General features: G+C 37.5%; 1 protein-coding gene across 2 annotated transcripts in view; it reads right to left on the bottom strand.

Moving 5' to 3' along the window:
• stox1 (storkhead box 1) overlaps positions 1–18,857 on the bottom strand; it is a 28,829-nt gene extending 9,972 nt beyond the window's left edge. The window contains exons 1-2 of one of the 2 annotated variants that reach the window (XM_067420854.1): positions 18,741–18,857; positions 16,207–16,430 (exon numbers count right to left, since the gene is read on the bottom strand). In XM_067420854.1, coding sequence (XP_067276955.1) covers positions 16,207–16,306 — 100 coding nt within the window. In that variant the 5' untranslated portion in view covers positions 16,307–16,430; positions 18,741–18,857. Of the gene's footprint in view, positions 1–10,814; positions 11,313–16,206; positions 16,431–18,740 lie in introns of those variants that run through there. The other variant, XM_067420853.1, reaches the window with a different exon arrangement.
• Between the last annotated feature and the right edge of the window lie 923 nt (positions 18,858–19,780).

Genomic DNA, 19,780 nt, shown 5'->3' with positions numbered 1-19,780 from the left:
GACTAAAACAATATTTTGCCAAGAGTCACAAAAAGCCCCAACAGCTCGCTTTCCTGTATTGAGACTGAGAGAGAGTAATGTTTTGTAGTATCAGGTCTCACAAAAGGAGGTCATTATCAATTGGTAACATATCTCAGGTTTCAAGGCAAAACTATAGGGACCCTTTTGAAGCTGATGCAAATAGGCCATGTTTCCTGGCCACAGGAAAAGTAAATGTTCTTTGGCCTCTTGGTCTATAGATCAGATTCAGGAGGAACAAATACCATGAAAAGTGATGTGTTTGGAATATCAATATCTACACTACCATTCAAACATTTGGGGTCAGTAAGTTTAAAAATAAAATTAAAAATACTTTAATTCAGCAAGGACACATTAAAAAATAAAACTGATCAAAAGTGACAAAGATATTTAATATAAAATGGAGGGGGGGGGGGGGGGTAAATTTGACAACAACATTAAGCAGAATAAGTTTTCGCAACCCATTCTCACTCCCAAGGCGTCAAAAACCGAAGCATGGTCAAGTGCCTTCCGCGTCACAATTAAGACGCTAAAGGTGCCCCTGGGCGTCATTTTGCGACGCGCTGGGTGCTCCATTCATTACAATGATAAACCTTTGGCGTCATAAACAGACGCATTTAATTATTTGCGTTTATAAAAGCAGACATGATTTTATTAATATTTAAAGGCTACTTTTATATTTCGGAGCAACTAACTCCACTCCTACCCTAAACCTACCCATATCTAAACAATATAAAACACATAACAGGCAAATAAATGTACAGTCACAAGTATTTATTGCAAAAACTGACCAAAGCAGTATAAAAGTATTAACTCATGTTGCATTCCAAGTCTTCTGAAGTCATACGATATCTTCATGTGAAGAACAGAGTCGATCTTGATGTTTTAATCGCTGAAATGATGATCCCGCTGCCCCGTGAACGAACTCATTCATTTCTCATTCAAATAATTCAAAAGACTCCTGAGCATGACGCAATCGGTCACAAGACACACGAGAGCCAATGACATTTTACAATCAATGCTGACGTAATGACGCAATTGGTCACAAGACATACGAGAGCCAATGCAATTTCACTATGAAATCTCACGTAACCGGCGCCAATATTTGAAATTTGATTGTGTTTGTTGATGATCTTCTGCGGATGGAGATGCTGATCGCTTTTCGGGATTTTCTTCATACAAATCAATCGTTTGGCCTCGGAAAACTCGGATTATTTAACTTTTTTGAATAACTTGTGTATGCAGTCGTATATGTCAGGCTATATCCTGTGTTTTATATCATGTTCAGACAAATGGGTAGGTTTAGGGATGGGATGGGATGGGATGGGGTTGGGTTACATGTTAAGCATGTCTAAATAGCGTAAATAAAATAAATGTAAATAAAATTATGCTTGCTGATTAAATTGAAAAACACACTCCAACATGTCATAATGGCAAAATTATAAACTAATACAATTTCACCATGACGATAACATTACTAATACCCAGCGCGTCTGTGTATGACGCCAAAGGTTTCTCACTGAAATGAATGGAACACCCAGCGCGTCGAAACATGACGCCTTGGGGCACCTTTAGCGTCTTTATTGTGACGCGGAAGGCAGTTGACCATGCTTCGGTTTTTGACGCCTTGGGAGTGAGAACGGGTTGGTTTTCAACATAATCATAAGAAATGTTTCTTGATCAGCAGCTTCGGCAAGCATAAGACATTTATTTTTCAAAAACATTAAAAAATCTTACCCATCTCATACTTTTGAACGGTGTATATCTGTGATTTAATCACTGAAATAAATAATCATGTGTAATTATGCTATATATAATACATTATAAAGGGTAAAACTAAAAGATAAAACTGCAAAAAGTTATCCGGATGGTCTGTTTTTATTATAAACCTTTTCCTCATCCCTCAAGGAATATCCGCGATACAGATTCAGGATTTGCATGAAAATATGTTAAAGGGAAAGTTAACCCAAAAATAATTTTTTTGTCATTAATTACTCACCCTCATGTTGATCTAAACCCGTAAGACTTTTGTTCATCTTCGGAACACAAAGAAAGATCTTTTTAATGACATTTTTAGAAATTTCTGTTCCTCCGTTGATAGCTCCGCAACTACCACTTTGATGCTTCAAAAGGTTCATGAAGAGATCGTAAAACTAATCCATATGAATTGAGCGGTTTAATCTGAGAGACTTGTTCGCTTTATATGACGAACAGATTGAATTTAAGCTTTTATACACATTGATCAGCAAACTAAACAGAAGCTCAACCGAACCTGCTTGACGCTCAAGTACAAACCTCTTGCGGAAGCTCAAACGTCATGCGAAACACACAAAAATTAACCTAAATGGTTTGCGCATACCAAGCGAACAAGCTTAAGCTTCCATTGACCATTTCTGATGCGAGTTGATTAAAGCCTAAAATCAATGTTCATTATATAATCGAGAAAATTTGGAAACTGAGACAATTTGGACTAAACTGCTCAAATCATATGGATTAGTTTTACAATTTCTCTATGAACTTTTTGAAGCTTCAAAGTGGTAGTTGTGGTGACTGTCATGTCAACGGAGGGACAGAAATCTCTCCGGTTTCATCAAAAAGGTCTTCATTTGTTTTTTTTTTAAGATGAACGAAATTCTTACGGGTTTGGAACAACATGAGGGTGAGTAATGAGTTACTAATGACAGAATTTTTATTTTTGGGAGAATTATCCCTTTAATGTTCCAACTAGTTTTACTAGAAGTTAAAGGAGCCACAGTTTACAACATTCTTACACCGCTAATCAAGTTCCATGCTGGTAATTTCCACCAGATGAGAATAATTTCCTCTGACCAAGGCTGAGCTACATCAGATTTTAGGTTTGTTAACCTTATATTTGAAGGCTTTTTTACATAGTGAAGCTTAATCTAAGCTGGAGACAGCTTTCATGCAAGCTTTGATGCAATATCTTGATTTTAGCATGGAAATGGGTGATACGGGTCAGGTCTACTTGACAGTACACCATTTATTTACATCATTTTTGGAAGGGGAGAAGTGGAAATATGAGGGAAGTACTGTCCACTAATTGCAAACACATTAGCTGGGATGCTTAACAGTAGGAGAGCGGGATAATCTTTTCATTTATTTGTACTGGCCTAGATCTCAACCTGGCTGTGAACTACTTAAATATTTCATCCAGCTTAGATTTCATCAAGTTTACTCTTAAAAATAATGGTTGTTAAATGGTTCTTTGGCAGGGTGTATGGTTCCATACAGAACCTTTAATATCCAAAGAACCTTTCCATTGCACAAAAGGTTCTTTGTAGTGCAAAAAGGTTCTTTAGACTATAAAATGGTTAGAACAAATGGTTCTTAAAAGAACCTTTCACAAAACGGTTCTTTGGGGAAACAAAAATGGTTCTTATATGGCATCTGTGAAAACCAATTTTTGGTTCTTCCTGACACCTTTATTTTTAAGGGTGTACAGACTTCCTGTCTTATGGAAAAATGATGCCATCTAATATACTTTAAAACAGAGGTCAGATTCTGAAATATATAGGGAGATGCCTTCAAATCAGGACAGATAAGGGATAATCCATTTCAGATACATTAAAAGAGATATGACAAAATATCTCCAGATCATTCATGCACACAGAAAAAACCAACAGGCAAGTACATGCCAACACACAATCACATGTGTTTTTGTGAAGAAGAAAAAAAATCCCAATCTGAAAATGAAAAGTCTTATGTGCTGTGTTTGGACAGAATTTAGATGGACAGCATGAATTTTTGGATGTGAACATAATTGAAGTCACAGGAAGAGAAGCATTTTTCACATGTTAAATTAGTGTCAGCAGACAGAGGGTCAGAGAAGAGCTCTATGAAGGAAATGGAAAAGAGCGTCCTGTCAGAATTGTTTAACTATACTAATGGATAAAGGATCCATGATTTCAATGGAGGAAAAAAGGAGACGTATGGAAGAAATACACATGGCTGCTCGTGGCAGGGTGTTTGGTTATCTTGGAAAAATATTCCATTGGATGCTTTCTTAGAAACCAGATCCATCTTCACTTTAATCTCCCAAATCTGGGCATGTATATGACTCTCTTTTATTCTGACCGCATGGATTAGTTAATTTACTTAAACAAACAAGAAAAAAGCTTTTACATAAATAAACATACCTGACATGTTTATACTGGAATCTCTGTGATGAAACTTTAATTTAATGTAGTCCAAATTGACAATAGTTTTCTAGAGATCTATAAAGCACAGGTTTAAAAAAAACATAAATATTAACCCACGTTTATCCTGGAATCTCTGCTTCTGATGATGCCGTGTGCAATTTAATTTCAAAGGTCCAAAATAATAACCGTTTTCTATGTAATTAAACATGCTGGTTATTTTATTTATTTAAAAAAAAAATGAATATAAATAAATAGTATAACCACATGTTTATCCTGTCTTCTCTGCTTGTGATAATACTGCATATCTTATTTTTTTTTTTTAAATATAATAGTTTATTGTGTAACTCAACAACCAATTAATTATTCAATTTACTCAAAAACAGGCTTGTGGTGATCCTGAATGCCACTTTTAATGTCATTCCTTTAATTTCAAGAATCTTACAATAGTTTTTTTATGTGTAAGCAAATTTCATTTTTGCTTCTTATAGGTTTTTCCTCAAGAAAGATATGCTTTCATGAGAATAAGAAAGCTTTTGTTCTTTTACAAACACATGTTGGCTGAACTGTGCCTCCTCTGTTTACAGTGCACACCTGGAAGTGTTGTGGTCAGCAATGACATCTTTGAGAAAAGCACTGGGGAGCGATGACCTCTGGTGCCTTGTTAACCAAGAGGGCAACTTTCAATGCATGAGAACTGTGGGTGTTGACCTCGGGATAAAAGAGTCCAGCATGACGCCATGTCACGGCTAATGAGCTGAGATCTGAGAGAGATTTGGTCTGCATTGCATAGACCTCTAACAAATAAGTTTGCTTAGAGGCAGTCCAGATAGAGGTTCGAAGGTATAAGTGTGTACTACTAACAAATAAAATTAAGTTAAACCAGATAACATGTTAATGAATATAATATCAATACTGTGCTCAACACTACTGAACACATATAATACCCCATTGAGTAATGACGGCATGATCCAAAGCTCCTCAATAATGCAGACTTCAGACTTCAGCCATTGTGCACCTCAGATTTCAATAGACAGGCGGAAAAGGGTGAGGCATTCTTGAAAGTTTTTACAGTCATCATCCTAAATCTCTATAAGTTCAATGCACATTATTATGACTCCAATTCCAAACAGCTTTACTTATAAATGATGCATGAAGAATTCTCAGTTGTTCTGTTTCTGCACTGAATTACTAACTATTCAGCTTTTCATTTTTAGAAGCCTGCCAGTTAACTTGCTTTACGCTTCTTCTACACCTAAAGACCCAAAACCCCAAAAAAGCCATTGTGTTGATATTTTATCACTTATTTGCCATTCCCAAATTATATATTATTTCTATGGAACATGGCATCTGTACGCCCTCTTGTCATATAACATTAGTTCATAGTAACAAGGGGCTGTCGAAAAAGGACATAAACAGAAAAATACAATAAAACTATCATAAAAGTTGTCCATATGACCTGTTCACTAGATTCCAAGGCATAAAATAGCTCTGTGTGACAAAATAAATTAACCATATTTGCCCAGAATTTCAAGGTGTTCTATTGTCGTTTTGGCTAAAATTATGACTACCAAACTTTTTTCCAGATCATAAAATTACATGTTGAGATTAAAATATTCTGCTCTGCTTAAATAGGAGCGTGTAGGTTTGGAATTACATTCTTTCTAACTAATAAGTCACAAAAATTGTGGTCTAATCAATGTCAATGCATTTATTGGAATTCAGGGAACATACAAAAGACAGAAGGCTCAAAATCTGAGCTGAAAAGGTCAATGAGTATTATGAGCAAGAGGCCAAAAAAAGCAGTGCAGGCCCCAGTGAACAATCCGTCTTTTCACTTAATGTATACTGATAATCAAGAGGACAGAGAGCAAGGCAGGCTCATTCATCATCCCATCTGCTGAAGGGTAATCACAGCCACTAACCCTTTCCTGCTGACCAAACAGGCCTAGAAAAATACTGAAAGAATTTAAAGTACTGAATGAACTGAAAATTTAACTAGTGTGATGTCATTTCATACATTAGGCCAAAACAAAGTTCATTTGGAGTTTGCTTCTGAGACTAAAACAGAGTGCCAAAGCGGACTTTCTGGAAAAGTTTGCTCTGGCTGCAAACACCTTCATACCAGGATTCATCAAAGAAAAAAATAAGTGATTATATTAAAAAAAGAAAGAAATAGCTTCACTATTTATTTATTTTTAGAAATAATGATGCAAGATTACACCAAATTACTTATGACAATATATTTTATCAATTTATTCATTTGCAAATTCCAGCCTTTGACAGACTTTTACTTTTTCAAAAATTATACCACAAATATTTTAGTTTTAAAAGACTTTTAGTTCTCAAATCTAAACATGTTCATCATAGAAGATGTGTATTCAAGTCATTTGTATATAAAATAACTTCATTGATCTGGACACAAGAATGAGTAATTGACCATTGGGTATAACTTTCAGGATAGCATTATTGGTCAAAAAAGGGTTAAAGGGTTAATTAGGGTTAGTTCACCCAAAAATGAAATTTATGTCATTAATGACTCACCCTAACGTCGTTCCACACAGTTTAAGATATTTTATATTTAGTCCGAGAGCGTATCCAAGTGTAGGCACACTATACTGTCCATGTCCAGAAAGGGAATAAAAACATCATCAAAGTAGTCCATATGTGACATCAGTTAGTTAATTAGAATCTCTTGAAGCATCGAAAATACATTTTGGTCAAAAAAATAACAAAAACTACAACTTTATTCAGCATTGTCTTCTCTTCTGTGTTTGTTTTCAAACCTCAAATAAAGATTCAAACGGTCATGAATCAGCTTATTGATTCATGATTCGGATCGTCAATGTCACGTGATTTCAGCAGTTTAACACGCGATCCAAATCATGAATCAGTAAGCTGATTCATAACCGTTTGAATCTTTATTTGAGGTTTGAAAACAAACACGAGAGATTCTAGTTCTAAAGAGATTCTAATTAACTAACTGATGTCACATATGGACTACTTTGATGATGTTTTTATTCCCTTTCTGGACATGGACAGTATAGTGTGCCTCTACACTTATGCCTGGTTCAGACTACAAGATATTTTTGTCTGTTACGATAGTTACTGTGTCAGATTATGCGATTTTTACTCCTAAAATCTTGTCGTGTCCTAGACTAGAAACATGTCAGACTACACATTGCTACTCGACGAATCATCGCTTGTTGTCACGACGTGTGTGATGTCATTGACTTTAAGAAACAAGAGCGTAAACAACGATGCCTGAAGCAGCGTGTTTTGGCTGTTTTATGTTTAGAAAAGCGCAAAAAGAAAAAGAAAACCCAACAAAGAACATGTTCCTGACTTGCTGGAAGAGGACATTATGGCCTGTCAATCCTCCAAAGAGAACTTGAGGTAAAATATTGTTCTTTTTATATTAAATATTTAGTTATTAGCCAGTAGTAAAAGCTTGCCACCACAACGTATTTGTAAAACATCTATTAAGCTTACATTCCAGTAACGTTACTCACCGGGTTCCTGAAGTGCTTCCTGTATCGTTCGCCAGCATTTTTCTTATTTGGTTGTGGTAGTCCTTCGATGACACATCATACAGGCAGGAGTACTGTTGCAACAACTCCACAAACCTTTCCTCCATTGTATAATTCCATCTAAAGTTAGCCGCTCCTTCATCTCTCATGCATTTCGCCGTGTTTGAAAGCTGTGTACAAAAACTGTCTGTGCTCCGGTTGGTCAGCGTCACACGTGACAGAACCCGTCGTGAAGGACCGCAAAAAAATTAAACATGCTAGTCTTTCTGTCGTGACGTCGTGAACTATCGCAAACGCGGATTCGGTTGTCGTATACTATGACACACTATACGAGATGAAACGATCGATTCTTGCGTCCCGACGTCCATTATCGTTTACGAATCCCTACAACACCTTACGTCAAACAGATCGTGCCAAATTCGGGCTAATATCGTGTAGTCTGAACCAGGCATTAGATACGCTCTCTGACTAAATATAAAATATCTTAAACTGTGTTCCAAAGATGAACGGAGGTCTTACGGGTGTGGAACGACATTAGGGTGAGTCATTAATGACATCAATTTCATTTTTGGGTGAACTAACCCTTTAAGCAAGCACTATAAATTAAAGGGACAGTTCACCCAAAAATGAAAATTTGTTGTTTATCTGCTTACCCCCAGACCCATTATGAAAGTAAAAAAACACATAAATATACAAATCTATATTAAACCCTGTGGCTCGTGGCAACACATTGATGTCTTAAGACACGAAACTATCTGTTTTTGCAAGAAGTCGAACAGTATTCATAGTAACGATCCTAGACAGATATATATATATATATATAGATTCCTCATTAGTGCCTGTGTGGATTGCATGGATCGGTTGAATGATGAATCTATGTAAATATGTCTATGAGTCTATGTAAAAGTGTGCTACACATATTAAAACATTTATTTAAACACTTTTCCCAGCATAATAGATGCCATTATTCTGGATGTTCACTAAAAGCATACTGCTGGTTTTTCAAACTTCGCTGTGAAAGTATGTCAGGGCCTTTAAAGTGATCTTTAAAAAAAAGCTCTATGAGATGTTATTTGCCAATTATCTTTTCATTTTAATATTATTTACAGTTATATAATTTCAATACTTTCATCAAACCATACCTCAATCTTATCTGCAAGCTGACTTTTCATTGCCAACACAATGTCCTGGCGCCGTTTCCAGACAACAATAAAAAGACTCCATGGTACCGCCCTGAGAATGAAACAAGGGACATCGGCTCCAGTGGTCAAGCTATAAACCCGGCTGGTGGACAACCACTAGACAGGACATAACTCAGCACTATGAGATCTGGTGAATGGGCAATAAATTATGAAGACACTGGTGCTGGGCTTATTTAACCACAATGGACAACCTGACCTGAGGCCTCAACAATTTGTATGCGTATGAGAGTGTGCTTCCAATATCCGAGAGAAAATGAAACAAGTGAAACTAGCTGTGGGTTTAAGATCCCTCTTCTCCCATTATCCTGTGGTCCTAACTCAAAAATGCCCTGGTGGTTACAGGCTGTATACTCTCAGTGTGTTAACATGCACCTTCATTGCTTGTGACAGCAGGAGCAAATGGTGGTTCTTACAATCTGCTTCATGTTTGTAGTGGGCAAGCCAGATGCCTCCCAGAAGCAGCGACACCTGAGGCAACAGAAATCCACACTATCACAAAAGGTCTCTCACCTCAACATGTGACCAACAAAAACTATTTAATCCCTATTCAAATCAATAACTAACACAACACTGGGCATTCATTTTGTACTTACTCCAATGTTACTTGGAAGTGAGCTGCTTCAGCTGAAACTGAGCAGTGAAAATTGAGTCAGAGACTCACAGCTCCCCAGAAATCATATTTCCTGTCATCTGGAAATAATGCACTTATGTTGCACGCACACAGTTACGCCTAAAGCATGTTAAGGTCTCATGGGGACTTGTTGGTCAGGTTAGGTTAAGAGGCTACCTTCTACAGCGGACGGAAATTATGTGGTTTTCTATTATAGCAGAAGGAAAACAATCTGGGGACCTTTAGAGAGACACTGGAGGAAGAAGCATTCATAATGTGGATCTCCTATACACATGAGGATCCTATAGAGATCTGCTGGGAAATGTCCACAATCACAAATAAAGGTTATATTTTGATTTCCTAATGAAATCTGTCAATGTCAGTAAGGATCTTTGAGATGATAAAAAATAAATCATTAAAAAATCTTTTTTAAAACACACATGCCGAGTTCTTAGAAAATGTTTTCTAAATATTTATGTCACTTTCTAAAAAGCCTTTGACTCTAAAAATGTCAAATGGCGTAACCATCATGTAAAAAATACTAATATATTTTCTGTGCATCTTCGAAAAGTGTATGTAGTTCAAGATTACACTTTTTTTGTTAAGGTTACTCCATTTAACACAAAATATGTAATTTGTTTTAGACAAAAACATAGTGACCTTGACATCGCCAATTAATATTTTTTTAAATAGTAATTATATATATATATATATATATATATATATATATATATATATATATATATATATATATATATATATATATTTGAAACATAGCTTCACTATTTATTTTTTTAGAAATAATAATAAAAGATTATGCCAAACTAATTGTGACAATTGTATTCATTTACAAATTTCAGCCTTTTAAGAGTAATTTTATTTTTCAATAAAAATTACACCACAACAATTTTAAAAGAATTTTAATTAAAAAATCTAAACATATCATAGAAGACCTTTTGTAGATCTGGACACAAAAATAAGTCGTTGGCCATGGGCTATAACATTCAGGATTGCATGTCTGCTTAATCAACATAACCAATGTGTTCTTTTCAAAATTCACCATGTCACTCATCAACCAAGCACAAAAGACACAAATGATAAAGCCAAGCCTCCCTCAAACGTCGCTCTCGTGGGACTTACTTCTGTAGAGCCATCGTTCTGATCAAGTTCAGTTACATTACTACATCTGCAGAGTGACCAATGTAGACACGCTTTGGGACGATCATAAGGATCATTCATGAATGCGATTTACACATCTTATAATACCACTGCAAATAGTCAAATGTTGATCACCTACCTACTGCTTTGATAGTGTATCCTTTGGGTGACCTCAGCGCCCTGCGCATCCACGCTTCCCTCAACACCTCCAAGTTATTGGCATTGCCCTGCACAAGCAGCACGTAGTTCTCCAGCCATCCCTGGAAGGAAACTTCCGCCACCGCTTTCACGAGTCTTTTATTCCAGAAGCTTCGCAAATTTTGCGACTTAAAATCCGCGAAAACGTCCTGTCCAGTAGTGCTGCTCGCGCTGTATTTGATGTCCTCGTCCCGGCTGAGAACAACAGCGAGCGACGCGGCTGACAGTTGGACCGAGCGCTGTACAGACATTTCTGCCGTCACTCGAATCAAAATCTACATGTAACGTTAGTTCTGGGAATGACACATCGTCATTCGGTTTACTTAATCCAACAACTGTAAAATCACAGTCTGTATGTCACATTTCTGGATAGCAGGACGCCGCCCAGTACGTCTCGACTCTGCATGTGTACTTCGGTGTCTACGGGCTCCCAAGGCAACCGCCGCTGCTGACGGACTGACGCAGGGGAGGCGCGAGGCAGCGCACCAATCAAAACGCTCCTTTAATTGTACGGGCGTGTTCGCGTCTGGACTCCCGCTGAAAATAATCTACAGGTAGTAAACAAACAGGGCAAGGAAATAGATTGTTTAGTGGGCCACTTTGGGCATTTTTGTCATTAAACCACAACAAGTAAGTGTGATGTTCAAAATCTTCTTTATTACATTTTGCCAATGCATGTTCTTTGAGGACTAATACAATTTTTTTCTTCAGTTCTGCAGCAAACTAGGAAAATACATTAAGACATCGCATTATTCCATGCTTTTTAATACTTTACTATGGCGCAGTGGAGCTAACTTTTTTAAAGCGCAAAATGGTCACAATGGAACCATTAAATATAATATTTAGTGAAATATAAACAATGAAACAGCACAAATGTAAAATATAACAGATAGAATATCAACGCATTTCTTTGTCCAAAAAAGATTGTAATTTATAAATTAATAATACATTTATGACATTTAAAACGTGACAACTTTCCCCAGTTGGTACAATTTGTTACCAAGCTTTATCAAACATATTTTAATATTTGGGATTTTACCTCGGAGGACAGATTTCATAATTTTTTGAACTAGGTGTGTGAAACCTCTGCCAGAGAAAACACACTTTTGTGTAACTGGACTTAAACCTTCCTTAGGCTATAGTTATATGAGATATAGCTCGACAACTTTCTCATGTGACAACTAGCTCCAATCCCTCCTATATCACACTATCATCAGCAATGTGGTGAGAGTGGAAGCATGAATGGCTAAAATATCACAAATTACACAGTAAAAAATCTGTAGGCTGTAGGTTTAAAACCTGTACACATTCAAAAAAGAATTTTGACATCTGAAATCTTGTGCAAAGTTTAAACTCAAGCTTTGTCCCGAGAGTAGGTTATGACAGAAATCAAACCTAAAGGTCTGGCATATGACAGACAGATCAAAAGATGGCTAAAATGTATGTATGACCATACGGCGAAGGTCTGGCAGTGGAACAGGATATTGTGTTTCCTCAGTGTATGTAAAGAATACATTCCCTCTTCCCACCATAAATCATGTTAAAGGTAGACGTGCATGACGGCACACTCTTTGGAAGATTGCCATACAACACATTTAAAGACCCCCTTCCAGTCTCCATGTTCAATGAATAAGACCTTGTATGTCTTTATACATCTGTGTTTTAAAATGAGTTAAAGCATCTGTTCTGACCACAACCACATCAGGACTGGTCATGTTCTTTGTATATATCCAGTTTCTCTGAGGTCAGTTTGATTCAAAACTTTTATGCTTTGGTATACAGAACTTAATCAACGTGCTATTTTTAGAGATTATGTGAAAGCATAGATTTAATCAGGCATTAGAGCTTATTTTTGATAATACTGTGTATTATATATAATATAAGTGTATTATATATATATATATATATATATATATATATATATATATATATATATATATATATATATATATATATTTCTGTCACCCAAGAGTATCCAGTCTTCACAGATGTTCTCATTATCTTTTCAGAAGAATTTTAAAGTTAAGATGTCCACAGAGGAATTAAATGGAGTAAATTACCACTAGAGCTAACGGACTGGTAAGTATTGTTGATCGCTCTTAAAATAAAGGTTCCAAAAGTGTATTGTCACCATGCACTCTTAGAAAAAATGTTTAATGGAACCCTAGGTTTTATATAGAACCCTAGGGTTCTTAACTCAATTTTAAGGAATGCTTTATGCCAAAAAGGTTATATATCAGGAGAAATGTCTTAAATAATATGCATAAAACCTTGATGTTTAGCAGGTTATTTCAATATTTTCTATTGATAACGCATTTAATTTATTAAATTTAAAACAAAAATGAATTAACAAAATTTTGTGATTGTGATTTAAAATGATTGTATGATGGAAATGTTCAGTATATGAAGCTGAAGGTTCTAGAACCTTTTCTTACAGTATAGAAGAACCATTTTGGGTTCCTCAAAGAACCTTCATGTTATCATTTCTTAGTGTGAAGAACATTTGAATACTTTTACCTTTTTCCAATATAAAGAACCTTTTGAATTATAAAGTGTATTATAAAAAATGATATTTGAATGTCATCTTTAGTGTAATCTAGTGCAAGGTTAGTACACTGCACAAATAAAGTTCTTAAAGCCATACTTGTCTGTTCACTTGAAACATGACTCCTTCATTACTCTTTCATTATGAGTGCACATGTACCCTCCTGCAGTAAACTGGATCAAAGACACTTTTCACTGCTTCCTGTTAAAACTTTATGGTGTGAGCTGATGTAAGGGCAGTTAAGAATGCTATTAGACATGAAAAAAATCAATGTGGTACCGAGTGCTGCATCAAAATTAGGTTTTGACCGAACATAATTTTGTTAATTACAGGATCTAAACCACATTTTCAAAGTATATCTTGGTATGGTAGGTATGTCAGTGTCAGTCAATGTTTATGTGACATTCAAGACATGTAAAAAAGATAAATCTGGGGAAAATATAAACTACCGGTAATATGCTAATTATATTGTGATTTTATCGCAACATTTAGGTCAAGATAAATTCAGCTCATCAGCAGTCCAGTGTGACAGAAAAGTCTTCACAACTGTGCGGGGCTGTTATTCAAACATGTGTCTGAACATGGTGATGTTCACAGTAGAGTGAGAGTTTAAACCACTGCGCTAGAGTAATTGTAGGGTGTACAGCGAGACGGGAACACACACACGCTCCACTGCAGGTGCACTTGATGGTGTCTGCAATTAGGGGTTTACACAGTGCATTAAACGTTTGAAATGATAGGAAAGGGCTTTTTGTGCAATAAGTTAGAAATGGTCTAGTCATATGTAACTCTGTGCCATGTCATCTGTCACCTCATAACTAGTGTCAAGACATTGTTGACTTCCATTTGCTTTAATGAAGATTTTTTTTAATCTATGCCGCAAGGAACAACCAACCTTCCAAATGCCTTGTAAAAATCAACATCAAACGTAGCATAAATACTAGAGGTTACTTAGGCGAATGCCGGCATGTTAAAGAACTCCTGCTGATTCCAGTGACCCTGCACCAGGGTGACTACATCCATGCAGGAACTGCCTCCCTTGGACTTCCTGTTCTGTGTTAGTGCTTTTCACATCAATGAGGGAGATATCCGGGTCAGTGCAGTGTATAGGATTACACTAAAAAGGCAGACGTCTTATTCAAACCTCGTGAGAAAGCTCAAGACACATTTTCATGTGGTTAGACAAGATACATAGACTTTTTTTCTCACAAAGCTACATTGCGTAATCATCCACTACTGTTCAAAAGTTTGGTTTGAGTCAGTAAGAATTATTTATTCTTTGAATTAACATTAATACATTTTTTAGTGAGGATGTAAGATCAAAAGGGTGGTAAAACATGTATAATGTTACACATTTCTATTTCAAATAAATGCTGTTCTTTTGAACTTTCCATTAATCAAATAATCCTCAAACAAAATAAGCTCAGTCACCACAAATTTATATATTTTTCAAAATTGAAAATACAAAATGTTTCTTAAGCATCAAATCAGCATATTAAAATGATTTCTGAAGAATCACGTCACTCTCAAGAATGGAGTAATGATGTTGGAAATTTAGCTTCGCCTTCACAGGAATATTTTGTGTTAATTACTGTATTTTTTACTCTAATTACTGTATTTCACAAATAATGTATTTTTGACCAAATAGCTGCAGTCTTGGTGAGCATAAGAGACTTCTTATAAAAAAAAAGTTGAAAAAATATTTCCGACCCCAAACTTTTGAACAGTATAGTGTTTATCCGGTGGTGATTATTCATTATTGTTCATGTTAGGGTTTATGTTGTACAAGATGGCTTCCTTCAGACTGTTTAGACTGAGAAATGGTCTATGGCGCTCAGAATCAGCCTAGAGACTAGCAGCAAAGGAATTGTGTTTTCCTGTGTTTGTTTCCATTGTTGGTTGGTGTATAGACTGAAACATGCATGCCGGAAGAGTTACTGTAAATACTGCTGGGCGGTCGGTTCCCCAAAGTGTGTTTTGTACAATCTACAGCATCATTTAGCTATATCACCATGCAATATTAATGCATCAGACCGTAATGCTAAATATAAAACATACTTACAAGTACGAAACGAAGGACTGTTTACCAATGCATTTACCTGCATAAAGCCATGATTAAAGCCATGTAGAAAGCACAGGGGTGTGGTGTTCCCACTGGGAGATACCAACCGAGCCAGTCAAACACAACCGCACAGGTTTCTCACACTGTAACCCAGTATTCACTTGCCTTAGAGCCAGGAAAAAGGATAATTTCCTCAACAACTGCTCCACTTTGCTTGTCCCTGGGGTTGTCCAGCTGACTAAGAACTGCATATAAGTGCCTCTCAAACACGGCAGGGCCTAGCAGTTTATAATAATGCCACTGGCACAGATGCCCATCAATGGTCTCTCTCATGTATCACAGACTCAAAGCATCATAAGCGGGTGATTTCCTTGTTTTTTAATGTTATGTGAAGGAGTGACGAGAAGCAGCCACCATATATCAACGGCATTCAAAGCAGACAGTGGTGTGTTCATGCCATGTCAGAAAAAAAAAATCTCAGTTTTTATGAACTACTTTGTTAAGGGTAGGGTAGGCAATTTCGGAAAGGCTAACAATAGCAAGCTAGCTTTGAAAGCATAAGATCCCACCCTCCCTTCAGGGCGTCTACAAAGCCAAGACTCCTCCAAAACACGAGTAGCGTCAGCAAAGCGTCACAAGATGAGAGTCGGCCACCTCATGTCTCAAAGCACATAACATTACTATATTAACATATCATTACAATAATAATTAACAAAAACAACTTACCACTTGACTGCTGCAGATTCATTTTGCCGTTGACAGAGAAATGCATAAATCCGAGTCTGAGGACGTGAACAGCTCTGGGTAGAACATCACGGGTTGCCATCTCTTTATAATGGTTATGATGTGTGTGAAGTAAGCCTGCAGCACCCCTCTCTGAAAAACTGAAGCCTCTGCGCCTCGATCGCCCCCAGATGACCGGTTCCAGTTTAGCCGCTCCTCCGTGTTTTCTAATGGACACAAGGCAAACTAAACAATCAAATTACACTTCAAATATTTTTTCCCCAAAGTTAGTTCATGTCAGTGTAGGCAGTTATCATCACGATGATTTCATTTCAAGTGTTCGTTTTTTTAAATAAGTTTAGTTTTAGTTCGTTATTTGATGCTATAAAAACGGGTGTGTGACCTCATGATTGACAGCTGAGATCGACGTCTTTTCTGAGTGAAGTTGTTACTGAGGCACTAACAGATTTTTTCAGGATTTTTGGGAGCAGATTGGAGCTTTAGCTTTAATTTCTACATTTCCATAACTGTTTAATTCACACCAACATAATTAAAGGAGCTGTATATAAGAAATGTATTTCAATTAATCATTAAATGGCCCTGATATGTCACTAGACATTAAGAAATCATGTTAATTTCAAATACTTATATCACTGACAACAGTAGTCCGGCCAGGATATTGTCATTTAAAAGTTGTTGTTGCAGCCCTCAACTGATGTTGATGTTGACATGTTGTGTTGTGGCTTGAAGCTCCACTCTCCACCCATCGACCAATCACAAAGTCAGTAGTGTTTCGGCATCCGGGTTGCCAGATCTGTTCTAGTTTCCACGGCTGCAGATTTACAAACGTTCCTGCAGCCTGTCTGGCAACCTCGAGTCAGGGGGAGGGGGAGAGGGGATACACCGCACTACAGTCATTTGAAAGTGATTGCAGTACCAGTTTTGGCCACAATCTTACATACACTTCCTTTAATTGTTCCTCATCTGTGAGAGTGTGGGCAGGCTTTTGATATCGCCGTTGTACTTCCTGCTCTCAACTGCGCAACTCCGGTCCCAAAATCACTAGTGCGCAGACTCCGGTCCCAAGATGTCAGTGCCGTGCAAAGCGTCTGAAAGCTTCAACTCTGGCCAGTGGAAAAGGATGATGTCGCATCGTCCATATTTTGTACGGTCTATGGTGTGAACGCAGCTTAAGCTTTTTTTTTTAGTTCGCATGGAACTGTAAAAGGTGGCTGCTGTTTGTAATGCTCAGTGACCGTCTGTCTACAACTATGTATAGTCTAATGAAACCATTATGACGTATGATATCTGTGCGGAGTTACAGAAATGCGTAGGTTGCCAGGCAGGCAACTGAATGCATTGATTGGACGAACATTTTAAATTATAATTTATTCCTGTGATGGCAAAGCTGAATTGTCAGCATCATTACTCTACAGTGTCACATGATCTTTCAGAAATCATTCTAATATGCTCATTTGATCGAAACATTTCTTATTATTATTAAGCTTGAAAACAGTTGTGCTGCGTAATATATTTGTGGAAACCGTGATATATTTTTTCAGTATTCTTTGGAAAAATAGACAGTTCAGAAGAACATCATTTATTTTTTATAAATGTCTTTAGTGTGACTTTTGATTAATGAATTAATCCTTTCTAAATAAAAGTCTAATTTCCTACCATAGTATTGTACATGTCAGCAAACACAACTCACAGACTTTCTTCTTTTGGAATTACTGTGAGGCCACAAAGTCAATTCCATTTCTAAGAAGTCACGCAAATAACAACAAAAACGGAGAAGCACGACATGTTATGAAAAGCTATCACAGAGTCTCCAGAGGCTGCATTCCATTGTCATGATAATTATACCTTTGCACAAGTGACTTGTTGAAGGCGGTGAGACTCACAGCAGGAGCAATGAAAAGTGTGATATAGTGTGAGGAGGAGGAGCAGCAGAGGGGCTTGGACAAAGTGTGGGGTCTTCTGAAACAAAGCTATGTGCGAAAACAGGGGGAGGGGATGGCGAATGTCAGTGCAGACACACACAACTCAGACAGAGATGAGGGGATAATGGGTCTGACCCCAGACAAAGGAGAAACATTAGCCTCTATATGCCACCCAGGAACGGAAGACAACAGGAGCCTTCAAGAAACAAAAGGAGAAATGGTGAAACATCGAATGATCAACACTTTCTGTGATTGTTTAAATACACAGGACAACATTCGCTGTAAGAAAGTTGCGGGTTTGTCCTGAAATGAGGAAAATGAGAAGGCCTGGCTATTTAGAGCGTTGATTGTTAGATGAGGGAAGAGTCGTAACATAATCTCTCCTCTAATGCCGCTATAACAGATGCAACCAAACTCTCCACCCAGAAAAGAAAAGCAGCTTGAATTCAAATAAGCCGATTGTTCATGGGTTCGGTGTGAGTGTTGCCCAGCCCTCTGAAGCAAAGAGAAGCTGATTGTCCCATGGCTCTCTAGTGTATGAGTGTTACCCAGACTTCAGGAGGAAGGTGGTGGCACAAGGGCCCTCTGTCTCACCTGCACCGGCTCTGATTTCACAACACAGCCCGCTCTTGCTGCTACAGCCGGCCTGCCGAGTGACATCGGGCCATAAACAGTGTCTTTTCAATGTTGCAGAGCAAAGCGGAGATCATAAAAGAGATGGAACCCAAACCTCTGTGACTGGTGCTCATGCTCTAATGCAATGGACTCAAACTCTATTCCTAGAGGGCCACAACCCTGCGGAGCTTAGCTCCAACTCACCTGCTTAGAAGTTTCTAGTAATCCTGAAGACTTAGATAAGCTGGATCAGGTGTAATTTAATTAGGGTTGGAGCTAAACTCTACAGGTTTTTGGCCCTCCAGTGCTGCGTTCCACTCCACTTTAAGACACGCACTTGCAAACTTCCCTAAGCACTTCCCCTTGGGGGAATCCCTGCCGCCATTTTGAAGTGCGTTCCACTTCGTGAAGTGGACAAGGGAAGTTTGTATGGACAGACCCTTGCTCCCTCGATTTTGACAGAGTGAGCGAGTCTACTTCATATGTACACTTCAGGCAGCTTCATATACCACAATGCAACGCGATTGTGACGTCACCACATATCACGTTTAATTTACCCCACCACAAACAACTATAACTATTTTTAAAAACATTTAAAACAACCCAAACACATCCATATGCATATAGAATGCTGCATTAAACAGTTTCGTAAAGGTAAAAAATAAATAATATATTAACTCCATAGTGGATTCCAAGTGATCAAGGGCTTAGGGCGTTCCAGTTCAGTCCATTTGCAAAGTTTCCGCCAGTAGTGGGCACTCATGCAACGTAGGCATGACGCACATCCGAGTGAACGAGACGGAGGGAAGTTTGCGAGTGAAGGGCATGATAAAAACGAACTGGAACGCAGCACAGGAACTGAGACTGTTGTTATGAATCACAGATGTCATGCCATGTGAGATTTGAGATCAGGTTTGTTGTTAACTTGTTGGGCCCTATGTAAAAATCTATGTATAGAATCGACGTAGCTGCAGACCGATCAGAGTGCCTATGATGACCCGTGTCCTCAGACGAAAGCA

This window comes from Pseudorasbora parva, chromosome 17, assembly GCF_024679245.1.
Source record: "Pseudorasbora parva isolate DD20220531a chromosome 17, ASM2467924v1, whole genome shotgun sequence".
NCBI classification, from domain to species: domain Eukaryota; kingdom Metazoa; phylum Chordata; class Actinopteri; order Cypriniformes; family Gobionidae; genus Pseudorasbora; species Pseudorasbora parva.
The sequence above is the reverse complement of the archived record's forward strand: the minus strand, read 5'-3'. Positions and strand labels throughout refer to the sequence as shown.